The sequence below is a fragment of the Emys orbicularis genome, chromosome 1, assembly GCF_028017835.1.
Source record: "Emys orbicularis isolate rEmyOrb1 chromosome 1, rEmyOrb1.hap1, whole genome shotgun sequence".
In the NCBI taxonomy this organism is placed as follows: Eukaryota; Metazoa; Chordata; order Testudines; family Emydidae; genus Emys; species Emys orbicularis.
In genome coordinates this window covers 57,079,987-57,092,204 of record NC_088683.1, presented here as the reverse complement: position 1 = coordinate 57,092,204, position 12,218 = coordinate 57,079,987, and the positions used below count along the sequence as shown (strand labels likewise).

Here is a 12,218-nt window from a genome sequence, read left to right as displayed (position 1 = left end):
ATGTTCTTCTGAACTTGTTAGTTTGAGGTCAGTACACAGTCATGTTTCCTTGATCCAGCTTGAATTTTTCTTTTTGTATGAACACAATATTATTTATATTCCTTCGTAAAACAAGGTTACTCTATAATTAAATGTCATAAAAATAGACCTTAATAGACTCATTCAAAATGTGCACAAACCATAACTGAGTAACCATGGGATCTTATTACTGTAAACACTGTCTCTCCTCATGCAGTTTCTCTAGCTGACCCCAATACTGCAAATACTTATGAGTAACTTCATGCACATGAAAAAGTCCTATTTAGCTCAGTGGGACTTCTCATATGCTAAAAGTTTCTAAGGAGTGCAGGTCTTTTCATGGTAAGAACTATTATTACACTCATTGTGTCACAGCTAAAACAAATTGTAAGCTCTTCAGGACATGGGACACTTTTGTATTTGTTCTGTAAAGTGCTCAACATACTTTTGGGTGTCATATTAACAAAAATGTGGGGCCGTGGGGCCTCCATGCCTATATAAGAAGCTGGTGGCTCAGTTAGGGCCAATCCAGATGGAGGTAGGAAGTCTAGAGACCTAGAGAGAGCAAGGGAGGGAGAGCTTAGAGAAGAGCTCTCTGCCAAGAAAGCTAGCAAAGCTCTGAACCCAGAAAGGGGGGCTATGGAAAAAGCCTGTAAGGAGGCAGGATATGGTAGGACTCTGGATGCTGTGTATTTGAGAAACTGGAGAAGGCAATATAGGAAGTGGTCCCGAGAGAAGCAGGTCAGTTGGAATCTTATGGAGGACAACCTACGGCTTACACCCCTATTGTCAGAGGTCTGAAGTAGAGGGATGGCACTTGTCACCTTTGTGGTGCCACCTTTCAAGATGACAAGGCAACTCCCTGAAACAAAGCTTAGAAGCCCAAGAAGGACATAAGGATATTTGAGCCCTATAGAAGGGTGAAGAATTGCGACACTTGGAGACAGGTAATGTGGACAAACTCCTGCATAAATAGGGAAGAGACCAGCATGCATCTGGTGAGAATATCAGGAGACCTAAAAATTGAGCTCAGGGAAGTACTGAAGATTTTGTGTTGGACTACTGTTTGTCTCCAAAACGGAGTGGTTGAAGGCATCACAGTGACCAAAAAGCCTAAGGAAGACTGTTGGAGAGACAGGAAAATGAAGACATTGTTCTGAGGTAACTATACCAGCAGGTAAGAACATAAGAATGGCCATACTGGGTCAGACCAAAGGTCCATCCAGCCCAGTATCCTGTCTTCCAACAGTGGCCAATGCCAGGTGTCCCAGAGGGAGTGAACCTAACAGGTAATAATCAAGTGATGTCTCTCCTGCCATCCATCTCCACCCTCTGACAAACAGAGGCTAGGGACACCATTCCTTACCCATCCTGGCTAATAGCCATTAATGGACTTAACCTCCATGAATTTATCTAGTTCTCTTTTAAACCCTGTTATAGTCCTAGCCTTCACAACCTCCTCAGGCAAGGAGTTCCACAGGTTGATGGTGCGTTGTGTGAAGAAGAACTTCCTTTTATTTGTTTTAAACCTGCTGCCCATTAATTTCATTTGGTGGCCCCAAGTTCTTATATTATGGGAACAAGTAAATAACTTTTCCTTATTCACTTTCTCCACACCACTCATGATTTTATATACCTCTATCATATCCCTCCCAGTCTCCTCTTTTCCAAGCTGAAAAGTCCTAGCCTCTTTAATCTCTCCTCATATGGGACCCATTCCAAACCCCTAATCATTTTAGTTGCCCTTCTCTGAACCTTTTCTAATGCCAGTATATCTTTTTTGAGATGGGGAGACCACATCTGCACACAGTATTCAAGATGTGGGCGTACCATGGATTTATATAACGGCAATAAGATATTCTCGGTCTTATTCTCTATCCCTTTTTGAATGATTCCTAACATCCTGTTTGCTTTTCTGACTGCCGCTGCATAATGCGTGGACATCTTCAGAGAACTATCCACGATGACTCCAAGATCTCTTTCCTGATTAGTTGTAGCTAAATTAGCCTCCCATCATATTGTATGTATAGTTGGGGTTATTTTTCCCAATGTGCATTACTTTATATTTATTCACATTACATTTCATTTGCCATTTTGTTGCCCAATCACTTAGTTTTGTGAGATCTTTTTGAAGTTCTTCACAGTCTGCTTTGGTCTTAACTATCTTGACAAGTTTAGTATCATCTGCAAACTTTGCCACCTCACTGTTTACCCCTTTCTCCAGATCATTTATGAATAAGTTGAATAGGATTGGTCCTAGGACTGACCCTCGGGGAACACCACTAGTTACCCCTCTCCATTCTGAAAATTTACCATTTATTCCTACCCTTTGTTCCCTGTCTTTTAACTAGTTCTCAATCCATGAAAGGATCTTCCCTCTTATCCCATGACAACTTAATTTACGTAAGAGCCTTTGGTGAGGGACCTTGTCAAAGGCTTTCTGGAAATCTAAGTAGACTATGTCCACTGGATCCCCCTTGTCCACATGTTTGTTGACCTCTTCAAAGAACTCTAATAGATTAGTAAGACATTATTTCCCTTTACAGAAACCATGTTGACTTTTGCCCAACAATTTATGTTCTTCTGTGTGTCTGACAATTTTATTCTTCACTATTGTTTCAACTAATTTGCCTGGTACTGAAGTTAGATTTACCGGTCTGTAATTGCCAGGATCACCTAGAGCCCTTTTTAAATATTGGCGTTACATTAGCTATCTTCCAGTCATTGGGTACAGAAGCTGATTTAAAGGACAGGTTACAAACCATAGTTAATAGTTCCACAATTTCACATTTGAGTTCTTTCAGAACTCTTGGGTGAATGCCATCTGGTCCCGGTGACTTGTTACTGTTAAGTTTATCAATTAATTCCAAAACCTCCTCTAGTGACATTTCAATCTGTGACAATTCATGCTGTTGAATTATGCTAACTGCAAATAAGTAAAAAAATTACAGCAAGAAATACTCAGATCTGTTATTGAATGGAAAATAAGGCTGTTAAGCGATTAAATAAATAATCGCAATTAATCGCGCGATTAAAAAAAATTAATCGTGATTAATCACGCTGTTAAACAATAATAGATTACTATTTATTTAAATATTTTTGGATGATTTCTACATTTTCAAATATATTGATTTCAATTACAACACAGAATACAAAGTGTACTCTGCTCACTTTATATTTATTTTTTATTACAAATATTTGCACTGTAAAAAACAAAAGAAATAGCATTTTTCAATTCACCTAATACAAATACTATAATGCAATCTCTTTATCATGAAAGTTGAACGTACAAATGTAGAATTATGTACAAAAAATAACTGCATTCAAAAATAAAACAATGTAAAACTTTAAGGCCTACAAGTCCACTCAGTCCTACTTCTGGTTCAGGCAATCACTCAAACAAGTTTTTTTTTACATTTGCAGGAAATAATGCTGCCCGCTTCTTATTTACAGTGTCACCTGAAAGTGAGAATTACAACACAGGCGTTTGCATGGCATTGTTGTAGCCGGCATCGCAAGATATATACGTGCCAGATGCACTAAAGATTCATATGTCCCTTCATGCTTCAACCACCATTCTAAAGGATATGCGTCCATGCTGATGACGGATTCTGCTCAATAACAATCCAAAGCAGTGCAGACCGATGCATGTTCATTTTCATCATCTGAGTCAGATCCCACCAACAGAAGGTTGATTTTCTTTTTTGGTGGTTCAAGTTCTGTAGTTTCTGCATCAGAGTATTGCTCTTTTAAGACTTCTGAAAGCATGCTCCACACCTCATCCTTCTCAGATTTTAGAAGGCACTTCAAATTCTTAAATCTTAGGTAGAGCGCAGTATCTATCTTTAGAAATCTAATATTGGAATCTTCTTTGTGTTTTGTCAAATCTGCAGTGAAAGTGTTCTTAAATCAAACAGCATATGCCTGGTCATCATCCGAGACTACCATAATACAAAATGTATGGCAGAATGTGGGTAAAACCATGGAGCAGGAAACATACAATTCTCCTCCAAGGAGCTCAATCACGAATTTAATTAATGCATTTTCTTTAATGAGAATCATCAGCATGGAAACATGTCCTCTGGAATGGTGGTCAACAGGAAACTTGGAAATGGCTGAGATGCTTAATGACTTCTTTGTTTCGGTCTTCACCGAGAAGTCTGAAGGAATGCCTAACATAGTGAATGCTAATGGGAAGGGGGTAGGTTTAGCAGATAAAATAAAAAAAGAACAAGTTAAAAATCACTTAGAAAAGTTAGATGCCTGCAAGTCACCAGGGCCTGATTAAATGCATCCTAGAATACTCAAGGAGCTAATAGAGGAGGTATCTAAGCCTCTAGCTATTATCTTTGGAAAATCATGGGAGACGGGAGAGATTCCAGAAGACTGGAAAAGTGCAAATATAGTGCCCATCTATAAAAAGGGAAATAAAAACAACCCAGGAAACTACACACAAGTTAGTTTAACTTCTGTGCCAGGGAAGATAATGGAGCAAGTAATTAAGGAAATCATCTGCAAACACTTGGAAGGTGGTAAGGTGACAGGGAATAGCCAGCATGGATTTGTAAAGAACAAATCATGTCAAACCAATCTGATAGCTTTCTTTGATAGGATAACGAGCCTTGTGGATAAGGGAGCCTTGTGGATGTGGTATACCTAGACTTCAGTAAGGCATTTGATACGGTCTCGCATGATATTCTTATCGATAAACTAGGCAAATACAATTTAGATGGGGCTACTATAAGGTGGGTGCATAACTGGCTGGATAACCATACTCAGAGAGTTGTTATTAATGGTTCCCAATCCTGCTGGAAAGGCATAACAAGTGGGGTTCCGCAGGGGTCTGTTTTGGGACCGGCTCTGTTCAATATCTTCATCAACGACTTAGAAATTGGCATAGAAAGTACGCTTATTAAGTTTGCAGATGATACCAAACTGGGAGGGATTGCAACTGCTTTGGAGGACAGGGTCATAATTCAAAATGATCTGGACAAATTGAGGTAAACAGGATGAAGTTTAACAAAGACAAATGCAAAGTGCTCCACTTAGGAAGGAAAAATCAATTTCACACATACAGAATGGGAAGAGACTGTCTAGGAAGGAGTACGGCAGAAAGGGATCTAAGGGTTATAGTGGACCACAAGCTAAATATGAGTCAACAGTGTGATGCTGTTGCAAAAAAAGCAAACATGAGTCTCGGATGTATTAACAGATAAATGTCCATCAGGGATGGTCTAGACAGTATTTGGTCCTGCCATGAGGGCAGGGGACTGGACTCGATGACCTCTCGAGGTCCCTTCCAGGCCTAGAATCTATGAATCAAAGCATGAAGAGGCAAACTTGTTTCTCTTAGCAACTGGCTGAACAAGATGTAGGACTGAGTGGACTTCTAGGCTCTAAAGTTTTACATTGTTTTGTTATGGAGTGCTATTATGTAACAAAAAAAATCTAAGTTTGTAAATTGCACTTTCACAATAAAGAGATTGCACTACAGTACTTGTATGAGGTGAATTGAAAAATATTCTTTTGTTTGTCATTTTTACAGTGGAAATATTTGTAATCAAAAGTAATATAAAGTGAGCACTGTACACTTTGTATTCTGTGTTGTAATTGAAATCAATATATTTTAAAATTTAGAAAAACATCCAAAAATATTTAATAAATTAAATTGGTATTCGATTTTTAACAGTGTGATTAAAACTGCAATTAATTGCAATTAATTGTTTTAATTAATCGCGTGAGTTAACTGCGATTAATCGACACCCTAGTGGAAGTCTACATTCCCCAAGGTGTTCACCACATGAACAATCCTGCTGGTTTGGACTTTGAAGAAGTCATGGTGGTAAGGGGGGAAAAAAGCCCCATTAGCCTCCACCATCACCATAAGAACGCAAGAACTCTCTCTGTTTCAAAGGATCAGAATCAGAATGAGTTGTCTAGCCCCAGTGTTCTAATCTCCTCTCAAGTTCTCCATTCATCACAGATATTTTATATAATCAAGTGATCTGCAAGGATGATGAGGTGAAAATGAACATTTGGGGGGTACTGTGTTGATGGTACAGTACAGTAGATGATCATAATGTTATTATAGACATTGACAGAATGGCTCAGTGACTCAATTGTACATACAACTCTTGACAGAGGAGTAAGTCTGTCAGTTTGTGAGGGCAGATGAATGAAATGGGTCCCTCACCTTGAGAGGACTTAGGAGTCTGTCCCTACTTTGAAGGAGGTGGTTATCTGACCATGACAAGAATGTAAACTACCATGCTCTCATGACAAAATATAAGCTCCAGAGTATGTCCTTTGATGTGTGTTGAGCCTATTGTAGAGACCCATGGAAGCCATGAGATCCTACACTTGCACAGAAGAATCAATCATCATGGACTGGTTCATTAAGAATATGAGGTTTATTATGACAGAGTTCATATGGTGAAACTCTAGACTAGAATAGGTAGAAACATTTTCAAAATAAATTTCCATTAAAAAGCTTCTCAGGTCCAGGATGACACTGCTATCCCTGATTTTGACTGACAGGAAATGAAGGACTGTCTTGAAAGATCACAGCTAGGCTCCCAAAAACAAATTAAGAAACCTGAAAATGTTTCATGAAACACAATTGATATTTTCTGTCCAGGACTTCCCTAGACATCATTGCAAGTATAACAAAAACTGTCTTTTTAATGAAAAAATGCACAAACTTCAACTCCTGTGTGTCTAGGAAGACTATACATCCACTTGCTAAACCATTCATTCATTCAGAATCAGCAAATTATAATACTTGAAATGTTTAGTGTGTGAAATGCCTGGCAAGCCCTGTAATTCAAAACCAAGCTAAAGGTTTACTTGTAAGTTGGAAAAGGGATTGCTCGAGCTCTGCAGTTCATTGAAACTTGTCCATCTGTAGATTCCTCAGGGTAGATGGTATAAATGGGTTGCTCCTCAAAAACTGGGCCATATCCTTTTCCATCCTCTGAAATAAAAATATAGGTTCACAATTAATAGATGTTAAGAAAGTAAATCTTATGTACGGCCATACTGGGTCAAACCAAAGGTCCATCTAGCCCAATATCCTGTCTTCCAACAGTGGCCCATGCCAGGTGTTTCAGAGGGAATGAACAGGACAGATAATCATCAAGTGGCCCCCCTCCCCCATTGCCCATTCCCAGCTTCTGACAAACAAAGGCTAGGGACACCATCCCTACCAATCCTGGCTAATAGCCATCAATGGACCTATCCTCCATGAATGTATCTAGTTATTTTTTGAACCCTGTTATAGTCTTGGTCTTCACAACGTCCTTGGGCAAAGAGTTCCACAGGTTCACTGTGCATTGTGTGAAGAAATACTTCCTTTTGTTTGTTTTAAACCTCCTGCCTATTAATTTCATTTGGTGACCCCTAGTTCTTGTGTTATGAGAAGGAATAAGTAACACTTCCTTATTCACTTTCTCCAAACCAGTCATGATTTTATAGACATCTATCATATCCCCCCTTAGTCATCTCTTTTCCAAGCTGAAAAGTCCCAGTCTTATTAATCTCTCTTGAACCAATTTACATCATCCATACCTATTAATTTTGTATTGATTTTCATTAAGAAACAAACAATAAAAAATACAAAAGGCACACCCTTTATAACATGCTGTGTGTGTGGATGCTGTTGGTTTGTTAGCCCTGCAAAACTAAGTTCTGCATGCATCAACAAAACAAGCACAGCATGGACATCAGTGCTGGCTTCCTTTTACCACTCTTCTCTGGGTCATTCTTGCCCTGGGGTGAGGGAGAAGGTAATTTAGATTTCATTTCCATTCATTTCTTACCCTCTCTGCTGACATTACCAACTAGGGTGACAATTAGTGCCAGGTCTGATGGAAGTATGTGTCATTTGGACATCTGTCTACTAGGAATGCATTTGAGACCAACTCATCTGACACAGGCCAACATACTGCCAGCACTGATAGTGAGGACATGTGAGCTGGGACAAATACAAACGAGTGAGCTAAAGCTGAATAATCCCTTTTCCTATGACCTACAGAACACCAAAGTTTTTATATGTATGGAATGAATCTTTACTGTACGGATAAAAGACTAATATGAAAGAAAATGAAGCTGAGCCTTCCTCTCCAAATCAAATTGCTCTCCTTTTATTCAGGCCTCTTGGAAAAGAAAAATGATGTTGCCACTTTGATGTAAGATGCTGCAGGCAAAGGTAAATTTATCATTGTATATTCAATTAAATCCCCAAAAAGCTATGTTAAAAGAAAAGTTGATGTGACAGGTATTGCTTACATTCATGCTTGCATTGAAAAGACTCACAAGTTAGGAAATTCCAGAATTAAGGTTCTCTGAGCAATTCACATTTTTAAATAGCTTTGTCCCCCCCATGCCTGTCCTCTTCCTGAGCTCCTGACCTCTTCACCTTGCTCTCTCTCTCTTCCCCTCCTTGCTCCCTGCATTCAAGTCAGGCTGTTTTCTCCCTCCTTCTCCACATTGCCAGGGCACCAGCAGTGGCTCTTAGTTCTGGTGACTGTTGACACAGTGGTCCCCAGCTCCTGGGAAGAGTAATGGCAGGGAATTTCCTGTCTAGCCCCTGCAGCCCTCGGATGTAGCACGCGCTGAAATGTCTGAGGGGCCCCATTGAAAAGTCACAGGGATGTGTGTGCCTAAGTAACTTAGGCACAATTGAAAACATTTCTGCCAGGCTTTGCCAGCAGTGCCCCATCCCTGCACGGCAGCTCCTGGGGCTGGCCAACTGCAAGCTGCGGCCATGGGGAAAGGCAGCAGCAAAATAGTTGGGAGCTGCAGGGAGAGCCGCTGCTCTTGCTGCTGCCTCTCCCCACTGAGCTAACTTCTCGGAGCTGCAGAGAGGGGCCGCTGAGCATAAGAGGGGGCGTGCTGGGGTGTGTGGGGGGGTAATCTTTAAATTGTGCCCCCCCACTATCAGTAGATACCAGTTGTCTATGTTATAGTATAAGATGGTATATTTAATTGGTTTAATAATACATGAATTTTAAATAATAGTATGCTGTAAAAGTAAAGAGAAAGGAAATCATTCTTCAGCTGTTCTGGCCATCTTTCCAGTTCTCCTCCGCTTCTGTGACAAGTCTCTCTCCTCCTTACCTGGATGTTGTTATAAATGAATTTGCATGACCACGCTGCAGCAAACAGTACCTCTTTGGACCTGCTCCCAGTCGAGGCAATGGAAATTTATCACTGACTTCAAGTAGAACAGGATCAAGCTCTTTATCAGTATCTCAGATAGTTTTCTGCTAGTTTTCTAATACAAATATTGGCCCAAAAATGTGGGAATTAGGAATAACAAAAATACCATCTGTGTATTATTGGACTTTTTGTTGTCTTATGGAAACACATAATTTTTATCAACCTATGATGGTGTCATAGTGTGAATAGTAAATGCTGTGCACCAGCAGAGAGTGATCCTCTATCTATACACAGATTAACACATCCCCAGGAGTAGTTATGCCCCTTTGCATTACTCAGCTAGTGTTAAGGGATCATAATCCAGCCACAAATCAGCAGCAGAGAATTCCCCCATCTTAAAGGATCATCCTACTGGTATCTATGCAACACCCTGGTGGTGCATCTAGGTGCAGTTGGGCCTTGAACCTCTACAGCCCCACCTCCTTATGTAGGCCATTTGTCAGGGGTGTGGTCGAGCACCACTCCGCTGCACCTGTAACCCTTTTGCCCGTCAGAGGGCAGCAACAAGGGCCAGGTTCAGTATCTAGGGGTTCCGTTTCAATAACACAATGTAAAACCGGCTCGAGCCCCCACCCAGTGACCTGGGACAATTACATGCCACCCCCCTGGGTGCCTCTAAGAGGCAATACGTCTGAGTGTTGCAAAAGCCTTTTAATAAAGGAGGGAAACAATGCAGCATTATGTTGGGGAAACACCACAAACAGGATTCATAACACGAACCATGAGCAAAAGACCCACCCCGAAGTAAGTTTGGCAGTGTCCTTTTCCCCTCAGGGTCTTAAGTCCAGCAACCCAACAGTGACCCCCACCCACAGTTTCTATCCTTGGTCAGTGCAGCCCCCAGAGTTCAGAAGTTCATCTGCAGAGTTTACCTCCCAGCCTGGGTGGAAGTGGAGGGAGGTATGGGGGCATCTTACATACGCCACTGCTCAGGTTGATGGCCGATTGCCACGCCTCTCCGTGGGGTTCTGCTACAGTCTTCACCGCCAGCTGCACCTCTCCACCAGCTGTCCTGCTTGCCGCTCCTCTCCGCTAGCTGCACCTCTCTGCTATCCACTCCTCACTCTGCTATTTGTCCTTCTAGCCACTCACCAACTTGTCTTCAGGCCCCACCCCTACTTAACACCAGTGATTTCGGCTCTCAGTAACTTCAGCTCTCAGTGATTTAATCTGTTAGTAGGGGGGCCTCAGTGCTGGCGCACTCAGAACCACTAGCCCAAAGTAGGTCTAATGCTTAGACCTAGGAATCAGTGATTTCAGCTCTGCAGCACCTAACAAGACTTCTAACTGAGTCAAAATTAGCTCTATTATTACACCGCAAAGAGAGAGGGGCCAAAGTGGTGTTTGGGGCCCTCAGAAGGGGTCCACACTACCAGGTACACATACCTGTCCCAGCCTCTCTCAATTCACTGGGCTTTGGAACCCATGTCTCTTGCCTAGCGAGTGCTACTTAATTGAGGATGAGTCCCTCAGTCATAAAATGCCAAGTACAGTTCTACTGTCCTTGATTCACCTAACCAGGATAACACTTTATTACTTCTGCCCCAATAACAAAGAGACTGGGGATCCCACAGCAGCCAAAGTGACCATTTGAGCAAGCAGTCCATCATGCTAGGCAGGGTGGGTGTGCCAATGCAAACGAGATCAGCCTCTGAAGTCCTTTTCCACAGCTCACCATCAGATGTCAGGGTAGAGCTCATTCTGACTCTGCTTACACACCAATCCTCCACAGGCTCAAGACCCCAAATCAGTGATGTAATTTAGAGTTCCTGGCAACAGCTCTGAGGGGTGTAGAGCCGGCTCTCAAAATATGAGAGCTGGAACCTGCTGTCTGAGGCATGCCCCTGCACCATCCACTCCCCACACTAAGCAGAGCTCTGGAACAGATAAGGATATGCCCCACAGCCTGATGCAATTACAGTCCACAGCTGCGGCATCTCAGATACCACAATGTGATGTATGTGCCTAACTGGTTACTTTCTGATGATGGCCATAATGTGGTGGTTAAGTTCAAAATTCTCTCTAACCTTTTATAAATCTGCAAATAATATTTTAAAAGGCTTAACTGGTATTCCCTATCCTTATAATCAGGACTACCACTAGAAAAGATGATAACTTCAAGTAAAAGGCAAAAAAAAAAAAAAAAAAAGTTTAACTGTGTCCCCTGTATAGATCTGCTTTTCAATTTTTATTTCCATTTTTTCTTCCCATCAGTTTCTTATGCCAGGAGCAGATTTCTTTACCTCAGTATTTGTTTAGTTACAGAATTCCTGCTCTCATTAATTACATTTGCTGTTTCCAGATTTAAAGATTCAGGGCCAAATTCATCCCTGCTGTAATTACATTGACTTTCATTTACTTATGCTAGGCTTGAATTTGTTATAATCATTAATAGATAAAGCAGACAAATTCCGACTTGATTTACATCCTGTGCAATGAATTACACCCTGAAACGGCAATGAATTCAGTAGGATTATGTAGTGGGGCAGATCGCTACACCACTCAGGAAGGGGTTAAAGAACTTCTGTGAGCACAGTCAGCCCAACCTGGCGCACGTGTGAGGCTTGTCAAACCTGGAGCGGGTGATTCTTTAAAACGGAAGATCCAAACCCACTCCAGGATGGCACTTTGGAGTGAGCAGAACTAGAACACAGAGCTCTCTAGTTCCAGAGAGCAGAGGCTACTTACTGGGAAAGTGTTAAAGTGCTGTTATATTTGGACCCAGCAGAGAAGGAAATAGACATAGGGAAAGCTGATAGAAAGACTTCATTGTTTCGGCCACAAAATAGAAACTAAAATGAAAGTGAAGCTCCGCACTGAGCTCAGAGAGCCTAATCATTTAAAAGGGCAGGACATCACATTCCTCCACCCCAGTTTAAAATACTTCCCAAATATATACACATTGTCATTTACATGGTTACCCCAAACACTGTTTCAGCAGTTCTCAACCAGGTCCGAGGCCCCCTGGTGGGCATGAGCAG

At 41.4% G+C, this 12,218-nt stretch overlaps 1 protein-coding gene across 1 annotated transcript in view; it reads right to left on the bottom strand.

Annotated features, from left to right (window-relative positions):
- CNTN1 (contactin 1) overlaps window positions 1-12,218 on the bottom strand; it is a 177,169-nt gene that overhangs the window by 147,717 nt on the left and 17,234 nt on the right. Inside the window, 1 exon segment of the mRNA XM_065400114.1 lies at window positions 6,865-6,991. Within this exon segment, the coding sequence (XP_065256186.1) occupies window positions 6,865-6,991 (127 nt within the window).